Below are 12,913 nucleotides of genomic sequence, written 5' to 3'. Positions count from 1 at the left end.
TGTCACAACCAGATGAGGAAGGAGAGGTGGATCCAATGGGTTTTGTCTTCCCAGACGTGCTATGGTGTTGAGGTTTTACAAAATATGTTGGTTAGTCATGAACAATACATTTCGAGATTAGTTATAACAGCATGCATGGGTGTTCCAATTGACCCCATAAAACAGTTTTGAAACAGTTACATAGCAATCAGAACACATGCATGTATGGAACCATAGTAGGCATTATAATGGCATGCAAGTTACATTGACAGCAACAGGCCACCAATTATAGTATTTGAATGAGGTTCATTAATATTTAAGCAATTCAGTATTTGTAGAACAATTGGATGCATGTCCTAACAGTAGGTTTAGAGAAAGACACACACGTTTATTATGTGTATTAATTATTGATACAGATAGAGGTGGGGGGAGAGAGATATATGGCAATTAATAACTGGAGAGGTTTCTATTTCTTACAACTATACTGATCATTACTCTACTCATTACTCTCCAGGTCTGACCTCACTTTACATCTGCCTATGGGCTGGGGTTGGACAGTGGAAGTGTTATACACAAATTCTGTGGAAATCTGTACATATGACAGTTATGTATGTCTGCCCATTGTGAACAGACTGCCAACAATGTGTAGCAGTGTTGTGTGAAGATGTTTGTTGGGCTGGGCAGGGAGAGTAGCAGATGTGAATGCCATACATTCTTTACCTATCTGACTGCGCATGCCGCTATGGCTGCTGGCGGTCTATCTAGTCTGTATGCTTGTAGGGGCAGACTATGAAATGTCCTGTAACACCTCAGGATTCCCAGTACACTGTGATTTTGGCCAGTATATGTCAGTGCAGTGTGTGACTAGCAATCAGGATATGTTTGTTCAGATAGTCGTTCTACTCTAGAGTTCATTTTGGGTATTGGTATGTTGCTGTGACTGTGGTGCAAATGTTTTTGGGTGGGCATTTTTGTGCCACTGTCTGCTTTTCACTACTGTTCCATCCCTGTAGTGCATGCTATATTTGAATATACATGGGTAATTGCCCAGAGCTGATGTGAAGGAGTGTCGTGTTGGTTTTACTGTGCTTCATAAGATCCTAGGTGACATGTTTGGCAATTGTCAGGGGATTTCCATTCTGTTACATGACTGCGGTCATATCTCGACACTATCCAAAGGCCTACACACTATCCAGATGCATGGCTCATATGTTTGGCCTGTTCCCCAGACAGTTGTTGTCCATGGCTAATCAGTAGGATACTCTGAGGAATGCAATCAGTAAATGCTAACATCAATTGGTGTTACTAACTTCATATCCCTCAGAAAAGATATGTTACAAATCCCAGTAACACCAGCAACTGTCTAAATTTATAACAGCAATATGATAAACATACCCCTGTGTTTGGGCCTCTGTCTCCCAATTATGCCAGGCTTTGTTCAGATGTTATGCACTAAGAGGCTCAGAGGTATGTAGTGTCATAATTTATTGCCTTCATTCCTGCTACCATCCCAGTAATGTTGTAGACCCCCAGACATGTAACAAGGAAGTGGCAATAGATATGAGTCCTGTGCCTATACATCCTGTGGGAAACTGTGTATGTCTGGCCATTATTAACAGGCTATCAGGATTGTGTAGCAATGTAGTGTGTACATGTCATTTGGGCTGTGTAGGAATGGGGGTACATGTGAGTGTCATGGGCTCTTTCCATCTAACTCTGCATGCTGCTCCAGTTTTTGGTTCGCTATCGCCTGTATATGTTTGTACAGGCAGACTGTGCCATGTCCCATAACACCTCAAGATTCCCAGTACATTGTGACTTGGAGCAATATATGTAGGGGTAATGTGTGAGTGGCAAACAAGATATTGTTGCTCATGCAGTCATTATACTTTAGTGTTCACTTCACATACTGGTATGTCACTGTGACTGTGGTGCAATTGGTTGTTGGTATGCACTTTCACACCAGTTTCTGTTTTCCTCTAGTGTTACATCCCTGTAGTGCCTGTTATATTTGCAAATACATGTGTACAGCCCCAGAGCTGGATTTGGGTAGTGTTATGTCAGTCTGATTGTCATTTGTACATTGCTTGGAAGCTCAGTGTAGTTTACCTAATATTGTGTTATGTCCACATATTCATAGCATGTCCAGTTGTCTGCCGATATCTTTGGTCTGGTCACCATAACCATTGTGTATTCCTGACACATCAGTGGGATGATGTGGGGATTGAGGTCACTAACTAATGAGTAGCAATTGAGTCCCAGACTTGTGATATTTCAGTCAATATATGTTAGGATATACATTATTACTACAGCTTATCTACTCATGTATTTTGGATATGTCCCTATTTTCATGCCTTTTTCCCCCCACTATGTCAGGCTTGGTCCATTTTCATTGCACTCAGGGGTTCTGAGCATACCTCTCCACTGCCAGGATTTTCACAGAATGTCCAGATGTTTGGCCCATACTTTTGTTCTGTTCCACAATTTATTTGTATTTGTCTGGTAAATCACTGTGATGATCCAAGGATTTATGTCAGTAAATAATGACATAACATTTCAGTTTTCAGCCTCATATACTTCAGTAATTGTCTGCTGAAATGCACCTTATTGCTGTAGCAAATGTGTTTGTTTCTAAGAGCGATATTTGAAATATGTCCCTATATGTGGCCCATTCCCCTCTTGTTTTACAGCCTTTGTGCAGGTTTCTTGCATTAAGAGGTTGAGAAGGATGGTTCTGAGGTATGACTGCCCTCCATGTTATACACACGCACACACACACACACACACACACACACACACACACACACACACACACACACACACACACACACACACACACACACACACACACACACACACACACACACACAGACATATATATATATATGTGTGTGTGTGTGTGTGTGTGTGTGTGTGTGTATGTCTATATATAACACATGAATGATTCCACAGAGCTTTATCCCTAATGTCGTATGCCTCTATGGCATGATATGTTTGAAAAAGCAACATTAATCCCTAAAGCTCAGATGTAGTGTTGCATTGCTCTGATTATAGTGTATAGGGTCATGGGTTCAAGACTTGGGACTGATGCTTTTTTTACTTAATGTTAAATGACCAGAATGCATGATATGTTTGTTAAAGCATTAAAGATTCACACAGGTCTGGGGATGTAGTGGTATGTTGCTGTGATTGTAGAGCACAGCATATGGGGTACAAAACTTGGCAGTGCTGACTCTTTTATTTCTGGGCAGAATAAGGTCTGATAGATACAGAGTGATTAAGGTACCTGTAAGCAGTTGTAAGCAGGTTTGCATGACACTAAGCAATGCCAAGCTGCGGTTAATTCATTTTAGTTTCACTTAATGCCACTTATTCCCACTTACCCCTGCACTAATTTCTTTAAAAGAAAAGATAAAGGGGTGATAGGAAAGTGGTGAAAAAAGGGGCATGCATAAGGAAGTACAGTATGAAAGGTAGCTAGGGATGTGCAGGACGGGTTTAGGAAAGGTCCATCACTGCCCATTTCTTTTACAGCAACAGCTGTGAATTTCTACAGAATTTAGAGGTGAATTTTAACACTCAGACCCATGAGAGAGGGGAGAGGACAACAGTAATGTGTTGTCAAGCAAGTTGGACCAGATTACATGTGTCCAGTGGACCTGTGTGTGAAATGGACATCTATGTATGGGGCGTAATTTTTTTTTAGGGAACAGATGCCTTTTTTTAAGGTTAGAGTGGGATGTTGGGGATGGATAGCTGTTATATTTGGGTAGGTAAGTTGGGTAGGAAGACAGAAAAGAGAGACAAGACAGCAGACAGGGGTGGTATATGACACACGTGGAGGGTAAACACCTTGGACGGGGAGGGTGGTTGGGAAACAGATGCCCATGAGCCCCCAAATGGATACAGTGGGATTGAGGTCCTCATTCATGGTCAGTCACCAATGCACCTTCATTGCCCTAAAGGTGGCTGTGCTGGAGGCTGGACAGGAGGGGTAGACTAACCCTCAAGATGTGTCAGGTGGCCCTCAATCTGGCCCAGCTGTCCACCAAAGTCCTTCTGGATGGTGCTATGCACCAAATCCTGGACCTGGTTACAGGTGATGATTTCCTATCCACACCCTCTCCCAGGGGGGATGGGCCCCATCCCCTAAGGTGGTTCCACCCAAATGTGGTGCATAACCAGTGGATGAGGAGGTCCTGGTTTGGGTCCCAGACATGCTGGGGCCTAGTGCCATGGCCAGATGAGGCAGGACAGGTGAATCTGCCAGGATTTGCTTTCCCAGATATGCTATGGTGTTGAGGTTTTACAAAATATGTTGGGTAGTCATGAACAACACATTTCCAGATTAGTTATAACAGCATGCATGGGTGTTCCAATTGACCCCATAAAAACAGATTTGAAACAGTTGCATAGCAAACAGAGCTCATGCATGTATGGAACCGCAGTAGGCATTATAACAGCATGCAAGTTACATTGATAGCAACGGGCCACCAATGATAGTATTTGAATGGGAAACATTAATAATCAAATGATTCAATATTTGTAGAACAATAGGACACATGTCCCAACAGTAGGTTTGGAGGAAAACATACCTGTTGATCATGTGTATGGATTATTGGTGCAGATAGGGTGAGGGGGAGAGAGATATGTCAATTAACAACTGTATATGCTTCAATTGTTCATAACTATACTGATCATTACTCTACTCATTACTCTGCAGGTATGACCTCACTTTACATCTATGTATGGGCTGGAGTTGGGCAGTGGAATGTTTGTACACAGTGTATTACTAAAGCCTTTTTAAAGCTAATACATACATTTCCTTATCTGGCAGGCCTGTGGAGGAAATATCTTTTAACACTACCTGACTGTTTCTACAGATATTCACATATTCAGGGTTACATATGTGACACTGACAGGGGTACCCTGCACTCATGCTGTGTGTGTGTGTGTGTGTGTGTGTGTGTGTGTGTGTGTGTGTGTGTGTGTGTGTGTGTGTGTGTGTGTGTGTGTGTGTGTGTGTGCTACTGCCATACTCAACCTGGATTTCTGTCTGTCACCCTGTGTATTGGAAGCGGTGACCACTAGCTGTGCCAGTGTGACACTTGAGGGACAATTATCAGAAGAAACCACTTGGTGTATGTACTTATATTGTTGTCATTTGCAGCCTTGGGGTTGGACAGTGGCAGTGTTGTACACAATGTATCAGTGCAGCCTTCATACAGCTAATAGAAGCATTTCCTTACCTGGAAGACCTGTGGAGGAAATTCCTGTTAACACTACTGGACTGTTTCTACACATAGCCACATAATTCTTAGGTGAAATTATGCATACATCTTACTACCACTCCTGGGATTTGAACCGTGCCTTTCTGTGCAAAAAAGGTATAACAAGGATGTGTTTCAGCAGAATGAGCTACTGAGGAACTGCTGTCTTTTGTTTGACTGCTATCTGCCTAATACTTTCTTGGTTGGACAATGTGACCTTGTAATTCTGACATGCATGCATGGCAGACAGTTCTTGTACTGTGTATTAATACTTTGACTTATTACAATCTGGGAAGCAATGGTTAACAGAAAGCACTGCTGTAGGGGATACAGTATAAAACTTTACACATTACTATTCAGGGATCAGATCTTGGTGAACGGAACATTTCATATAGTTGATCTCCTGTTTTACAGCTCCACAATCTTTGTCAGATGAGCCCCAATTAATTCATGCTGTCAGAGCCATAGTTGCTGTGCAGAACCTGTACACATTTAGATTCATACTACCACATACCAAAGTAAACACAACAGTCTGGGGTTTTTAGTTTTATTGAAGGGTACTGACACTTTTATTGATAGATATGCTGTATATCACTATTACTCTGCTAACGTCTCATTTATTTATTACACACAGTACACATTTTAACCTACTGGCAGTTGACATTCTACTCCTTTCCATTTATTTGTCCTGAATACTGCAAGCTGGATTTGTACTCACCAGCCTCTTATCACAGCCCAACCTGCTGGCATAGGTGTCTATGTTTGCAGCCCTCTCATCTGCAGCTGTACAAGAGATAAATAAACATTTATGCATACCTATCAATTACATACGCAGACTGGACTTTGTTAAACATTAATTGATACTGATACTTATACACTTCTGGGATAATCTGTGCCTGTCCATCTTGGGTCCACTTATCCAAGAGCTCCCTCTTATTATGCTTGAGGTCAGTGAAATGGTGTTGGTCCTGCACACCAGTTTGAGGGATGCCAGTAGCACTGGTGAGATCACGTGTGAGATGATCCCAGGCCTCCACTTTGTATTGGGAGCCCTTGTACTGGCCCTGCAGCAGTCTCTCATGGTATTTTACTTGGAGTCCAACCATGACCCTGGACTCCTGAATCCCCCAGCACTGCACTCGAAAGTGAGATCCCCCTCCTACACCAACCATAGTGTCTGCAAAGATGAGCTACAACTGGTTATGGCTGTATTCCCACCTGCTATGTTTAAATATAGCCAAATTCCCACCCTTTGCCATCAATGGACCATTTTGAATATGCTAAGCTAAGCTAAGCTAAGCGACACGCAAACCCGCTTAGCTAAGGTTGGCAGTGCTTAAACTTAAAGGGTTAGATGTTGAGCACTGCTTACCAATGCACAAATCTACTTAGCTTGACTACGTTTTGCTTAACATTTACATGTAAGCAATGTTTGCACCAGATTAGCATAGATGAGCACTACTTAGCATTGCTCACATTTCATTTTATAAAGTATCAGGATTGTGGGATTGACTTATCATTACTGGCATATTATAATTTTATGTTTACCTGCCATGACATCTCCTATGTGCTTTCATTGCATTATATTCTTGTGTGACTATACTATATGGGGTACTTCTGTTTATATGGGGGTTTCACATCTTTTCAAACTGGCATCTCACCTTTGGACCTGCTACACTACTCTGGTTGACAAAAACAGTTGCTACATAATTTAATTTTACTACTTTCCCATATAAAGTTTAGCTGCCTGTTTTGGTACTTAAACCATGAACACCTGCATGTAAAGCCAGGACTCTAACCACTACACTATTGTGGCTTGGAAATTTCACTTGTATATTTGTATTTATCTCCTATGTGATGTTTAAGCTATGGTAAGCGGAGGGCCATAACGCGCACACCCGCTTAGCTACGCTTAAACATTCCTTAGCCTAAAAAAAAAATAATATATTATTATTATTATATTATTATGTTATATAAGTGAGTCTTGTGGTGTTCTGACAACTCATTGAGAACTGCAATCTTGAAATGGCATTCATTTGGTTTTCAGGCTTCTATCCTTCAGGGACTCCTGCTAATACATATCCTGCTTTCTATCAACTTTCTAAGTGTGTGAGAGTGATTTTTCAGATGTGTCCATATTTTACTGTTTTTTCCCCCATTATTTGTGTCTTTGTCCACATGCACTGCTGTCAAGGAGTATTGGCATACATTTGCTTTCAGACTTCTAGCCTTCAGTAATTCATGCTAATGCATGACCTGTTTTCTATCAACTTTCTCAATTTAGTAGGCAATATGTGTGCTGTGTCCCTTTTGTGGGATTTATCCCCATTATTTGTGCATTTGCACACATTTAGGTTGTGTATGTGTTGCACAGCATATTGGCAATGCAGGGTGTGTGTCACAGAACCTGTCACACACCTCCTGAAATTCTTTCTTGATGCCAATGTTTATTTCAGTGTCAGTGGACACTGAAATGATTATTATTTAATTTCAGTGTCTGTGGACACTGAAATACTGGCATAATATTAGAGTAAATCTCTAATATTATGCCAGATCAATTTAGACAGTGCCGTATAGCACTTTCTGAGTGCAGGGGGTGTGTTCAGCATCTGTGCACTACTTTGACACACCTTCTGCACTCGTTCACAGTTCTTGTCCGTATAGGTAGTACAGCAGCGTGTCTTCATGAATATGCAAGGTGGCTCTCCTGTGCTATACAGACATGAACCACTCAGTGCATGAATAGTTTTATTCTTGCATGGAGTTTATTGAATCCCGTGGGTATGACTTTTTGATATTTTACTTTTACTGTTGACTCAGTTTTTCTTTATGACCACATCCACAAAATGATGTGAAGCTAGGTACTGATAATAATTTACATGCATGTGCAATGCACCATGGGTAATGAAAAGCATCAGACTTCCTTAGAGGAACAGCTAAAGCTATTTATTTGCATTGTGGTTTTACTAATAGTGCATCAAAAGTTACATATTCAAGAATGGGTGTTCTACCTATGTAAAATAGCTGACAAATTGTCTTACTAGGATATAAGACTCCCTTATTGTTGCAGGTAGCATGGAAAATGGTAGCTTATACGCTTATGCAGGATTTGAGGGATTGTGAGTACAGTCTCTCTTGATGTCATATCAGGCATTTTCCGTTTCAAAAAAAAAAATTTGAAGGCAGGGTACTTAAAAATGAAACTAATTGTGAAAAATAACGCAATATTTACCTCAGACACTCTAAAATTTTATATGGTATATGGTAAAGAGATTGCGCACAGAACTAAGGATTGTTTATTTTGCATCTGCTAAGAAAAGTGTGACAAGATACTTTAAGCTATGTTTGTTTTTTAGACCCCTTCTTCTTCCTGGTCAGGTAAATATCATACAAATGTTTTTCCTACTTTTTTCTTTCTTTCTTTTTCATCCCTTTTTTCATCCTTTGATAAACCACATGTAAAAGCTGTGTAGTGATGCCCGACTTATTCTGTTTCCAGAAGACTACACTCTGTTCAATCCTTGTGATTTATAGAGTAAGGAAGGGCTAAGATGAGTATTAATAGGACTGACATTAACAGGTCACATTTATTAGTATGGGCAATACCAAATGGCCAGAGACTGATGTAATATCATGAAACTTGTAGGCTTCAAATTTTTACATTAGATTCATAACATTTAAATTTGATTTCATAGCTGTTCAAGAATCATTGCAGTAATTATCTCCATTCGGGTCACAGCAGAGACGTTTGCTCACATATACTAACTATATCAGACTTTTTACATGTGTATATATATATATATATATATATATATATATATATATATATACACATATATATATATATGTGTGTGTGTGTTTGCTAGCAGATGTAATCAAGCTTCAGGTATCATTATCTTTCCTAAAGCTGGTAGTGATTACAACAGTTGAAACTGATTTATGTGACTATATGGGAGACATTAGAAAGCCCTAGAATAAAACTGATAATGAATGTTGTGTCTTTCGGCTTTTCCCGCTAATGATTGGTAGTTGATTATTACGTGCCGAGTTACCAGCCCTGATGCACAACCTTCAACGAAGGTACGCCCATTCACGCATGTCTCCACGCAGAAGATGCTCTAGCTGAGAATCGAACCGGACAGCGTCTTACTGTGAGGCGACAACGCTACCGCAGCACCACCACTGCGGGTAAAACTGATAATGAATGATTCTTCATATTTTGAGGGCTTTGTTTAGGACAATTCCAAATATGCAATGAAGTCAGGGAATTTATCAAATACATACTCCTCCTTACTTTACTACTAGTGACAGTTTCTCCTAGTACAGCCCAGAAAGTTATGATTTTGACTTGTCAATACATTTTCATCACATAATTCTAGGTTTTAGTTTATGAGCCTCTTCTTTCATAACGTGCTACTTAAAGTAACTTACCAAGGAAAATCAGTACTTTGGCTTAGTGGGCCTTTCCCAGTTTATAAGTTAATCAAACAAAATATAAAATAATCATGTTAAAATTGTAACATTACAAATATAAATTAAAATAAACAGTAAAATGCCTATTATATCTCCAGCCTTATGGAGTGGCTACATAAAATATTTTGCAAAGCTTGCTTGATGTCAGATGGAACTACACAGGAACTACCAGGAGTATAACTGTGAATTAATGGAAAAGAAATAATAAGTCTGAGATTGCAATGTCATTTGTTCATCTCCAGCATGGAGGGAATTAGTATTCAGCAAAATAAATTTCCAGTGTGAAGATGGCTGATTTAGGATTGTGAAACATAAATGGATGGCAGGGGTTAAATCAATAACAACTTATAATCAGAGGTTAATAAAGTGAATAAATGCTGAGCATGCAGACATGGAATAATCTGTGTAGTAATTAAAACACTGAGCCCAGTGCTAATGTCATGCTTGCTTTGAAAACTTAAGAGAGAGAGAGAGAGAGAGAGAGAAGTCTAGACATAGGGACAGAAAGTAAAGTAATGTGCATTAGAATAAGCATTAAAAATAATTATATTTTGAGACAGTTAATAACAATTATGTATATTAGGTGGAAGAAGGTGAAAGTCACATATTGGGAAGAGCCAGCAATTCTAACATTATACTGCAGCACAAGTGTTAACACTTATGAATATATGAGGTTAAGTTAGGTTGTTGTTAACCATGCCTTAGGGTGGATAACAGCAGGATATAGAGACTCCATCTAATATTTTCCTTGAAACCATCTAGTGGGGAAAAGCTGATACACTGGTAAACGTAGGATACTTGCTTGAATATCCATGTATAATATTCATGAACCACTGAAAAAGATTTTTGAACTGGAAATTGTCGACAACAGGCTTATGTATCTCAAAGACACCTGTTCTTTATTTGTGGTGGTATATTTCTGAAAGCTACTTCTAGCTCATCTCCATAGCAAATATGGTTAGTAGGCTAGAATCAAGTTTCTTGCCTACATATTCATGGTTAGGTTGATTCGACTGGTATTTGTGGAGGGGTTTTGAACCAATGACACTCTGAATTTGGAAACCAGTGGTTTGCTTGCATTATCTGTGCAGCCATCTGTTAATTGGATTTATTTTTCACCTCATTAGCCAATCGTTTTTTGACACCAGTAGTTTATTTTCAACCAATGGTCTTTGACTGTTTGATATAATATAAATCTATACTTGAATGGTCACATTAGTTTTCATGGAAGGTGGCTTTTAACCAATGATGTTTCAGTGTTTTTTACCAATGGTATTTTGACTTAATATTTTAATATATGTGGATTCATTGAATGGTTAGTTGTAAGAAATGTGAAATGTGATTGGATACTAATAGTTTATATAATGTTAGGTGAAGTGTGTATAACTAGAGCTGATGAAGGGTTTGTTTTACCCAAAAGTATTCATCTCTTTGTGTTTATTTTATTTAAAGTTTTCTTTTATATTTTGGAGCATAGTAGTTGGACTGATTTGTTTCTACATCCTCAATTTCCTTATGCAGTCTCGACTTTTAGGAGCTGTCTGTGCTGTTTTTTCTTTATACATATAGAAGTAGAAATTTAGATGGAGTAGAGGCACTCTGAGATATTGGAGGATTATCCAGAGGGAGAAGCACGACAACTGATCTCAGTTTACTTGAAATACGATTTTAGTGCGGAGTTGAAGAGGATGAGTTTGCTGATCTGTCCAGATTTTAGCACATAACAAGAGTAAAGGGATCCTATTTGGCTTGTTTTACTTATTAGTTTTACTTTTACCCCCAGCATTCATAAACTGCTGTTAAGCCTCATTATTTCTGTGTTAGTGAGGCTTTAAAGAAATTTAAAAAGTAACATACATCTGTTGAAAGTGAAATATTAAACAAGGGGATTGTTCATCATTATGCAGTGTGTTAAAAATATTTATAGCAAATCTACACAATATTTTAAGCTGCATAACCTAATACAAAGGAATGTATATGTCTGGTTATTTGATTTAACTACTGGTGACTGCTGATTATGAAACAACACAGTATTGACTTTATCAAGAAAGTAATTAATTTCAGAATGAACTGTTGATTTTTTCTGTACTATATATTGAAACTGTCTTGTTCTACTTTAAGTTGTTTAACATATGAATAAAAAAATACATACATAAACATGTTTCATCATTAGAAATCTTACTTCCTGTATGCTAAGCAGCATGACATACTTGTAACTTAAACATGCTTGGGTTATTTGTCTATTTACCATAGCCATCTTCTTCTCCATATTACAGGTTCCTGATGTTGTCCAGAAGTTGGAAACCTTTCAAACAGACAGCAAAGCTTCTAGAAGTTTAAATGATTACCATTATGCCGCCAGTCCCCAGAAGATCAGACATGTCACTGCTGTATAGCAAGCCATTTCTGTTTGAAATGCTATTAATCAAGCTGAGAACACATAGAGAGGTGCTATTTGCACCATAATTGAAATGAGGCTACATACTTTATTAAATACTGTACTCAGCAATAACTTTCTCCATTAATTACATCATTTAGCTACTGTTCCTTAGAGCATAATACAAAAAAAAAAAAAACAGCCTGCAGTCATTCCTTTTTATAGTCTATATCAAATCACTTTAAAAATCACCACCTTTTAATTTTCAGATATTGTTCTGCATTGGAAAGCAACAGTTGTCTTGGTAAATGCCCTGTGCAGTTATATCCTCAGGTGATACTGTGCCATTTGAAAAAGAGAATGAAAGTGGAGTTTCTGAAAAGATTGCACAGTTGCCTGTACATATAAACAACCGCAATAGTGCCTGGGTGTATGAGTTTTATTTTTAATATATATAAAACTAACTACAGTAACTGACATCCATGGGAATTGGTAGATGCCAGATAATTGTAGTTTCTGGTTGCTTGAGAGCTACTATTAAAAACAGGCCTGACAAATACTGTACCCTGTATTATTTGTTTGGTTTGACTTGTTCTTAGGTTGGGAGAGAGGGAAATTATTCCTATCTTCCTTTTTGAAACTCTAAAACTCTAAAAATGTAAGGTATGTTTCTGCAGGGATGTGGGGGTGGGAACAGAAAGTGCAAGACATGAAAATTGTACTGTATTGCTTCAATTTCTTTTTTTTTTTGGTTGCTTCAGTTCTAGTTAACTGAGAGTTTACTGTAAATTGTTAAAATGGATGCTATCAATTA

General features: G+C 38.7%; 1 protein-coding gene across 1 annotated transcript in view; it reads left to right on the top strand.

The window, feature by feature from the left end:
- IGSF5 (immunoglobulin superfamily member 5) overlaps nt 1-12,455 on the top strand; it is a 678,183-nt gene extending 665,728 nt beyond the window's left edge. Inside the window, exon 9 of the mRNA XM_044071572.1 lies at nt 11,999-12,455. Within this exon, the coding sequence (XP_043927507.1) occupies nt 11,999-12,118 (120 nt within the window). The 3' untranslated portion in view covers nt 12,119-12,455. The remainder of the gene's footprint in view (nt 1-11,998) is intronic.
- The last annotated feature ends 458 nt before the right edge of the window (nt 12,456-12,913 follow it).

This window comes from Protopterus annectens, chromosome 5.part0 (assembly GCF_019279795.1).
Source record: "Protopterus annectens isolate FY-2018-M chromosome 5.part0, PAN1.0, whole genome shotgun sequence".
In the NCBI taxonomy this organism is placed as follows: Eukaryota; Metazoa; Chordata; order Ceratodontiformes; family Protopteridae; genus Protopterus; species Protopterus annectens.
The sequence above is the reverse complement of the archived record's forward strand: the minus strand, read 5'-3'. Positions and strand labels throughout refer to the sequence as shown.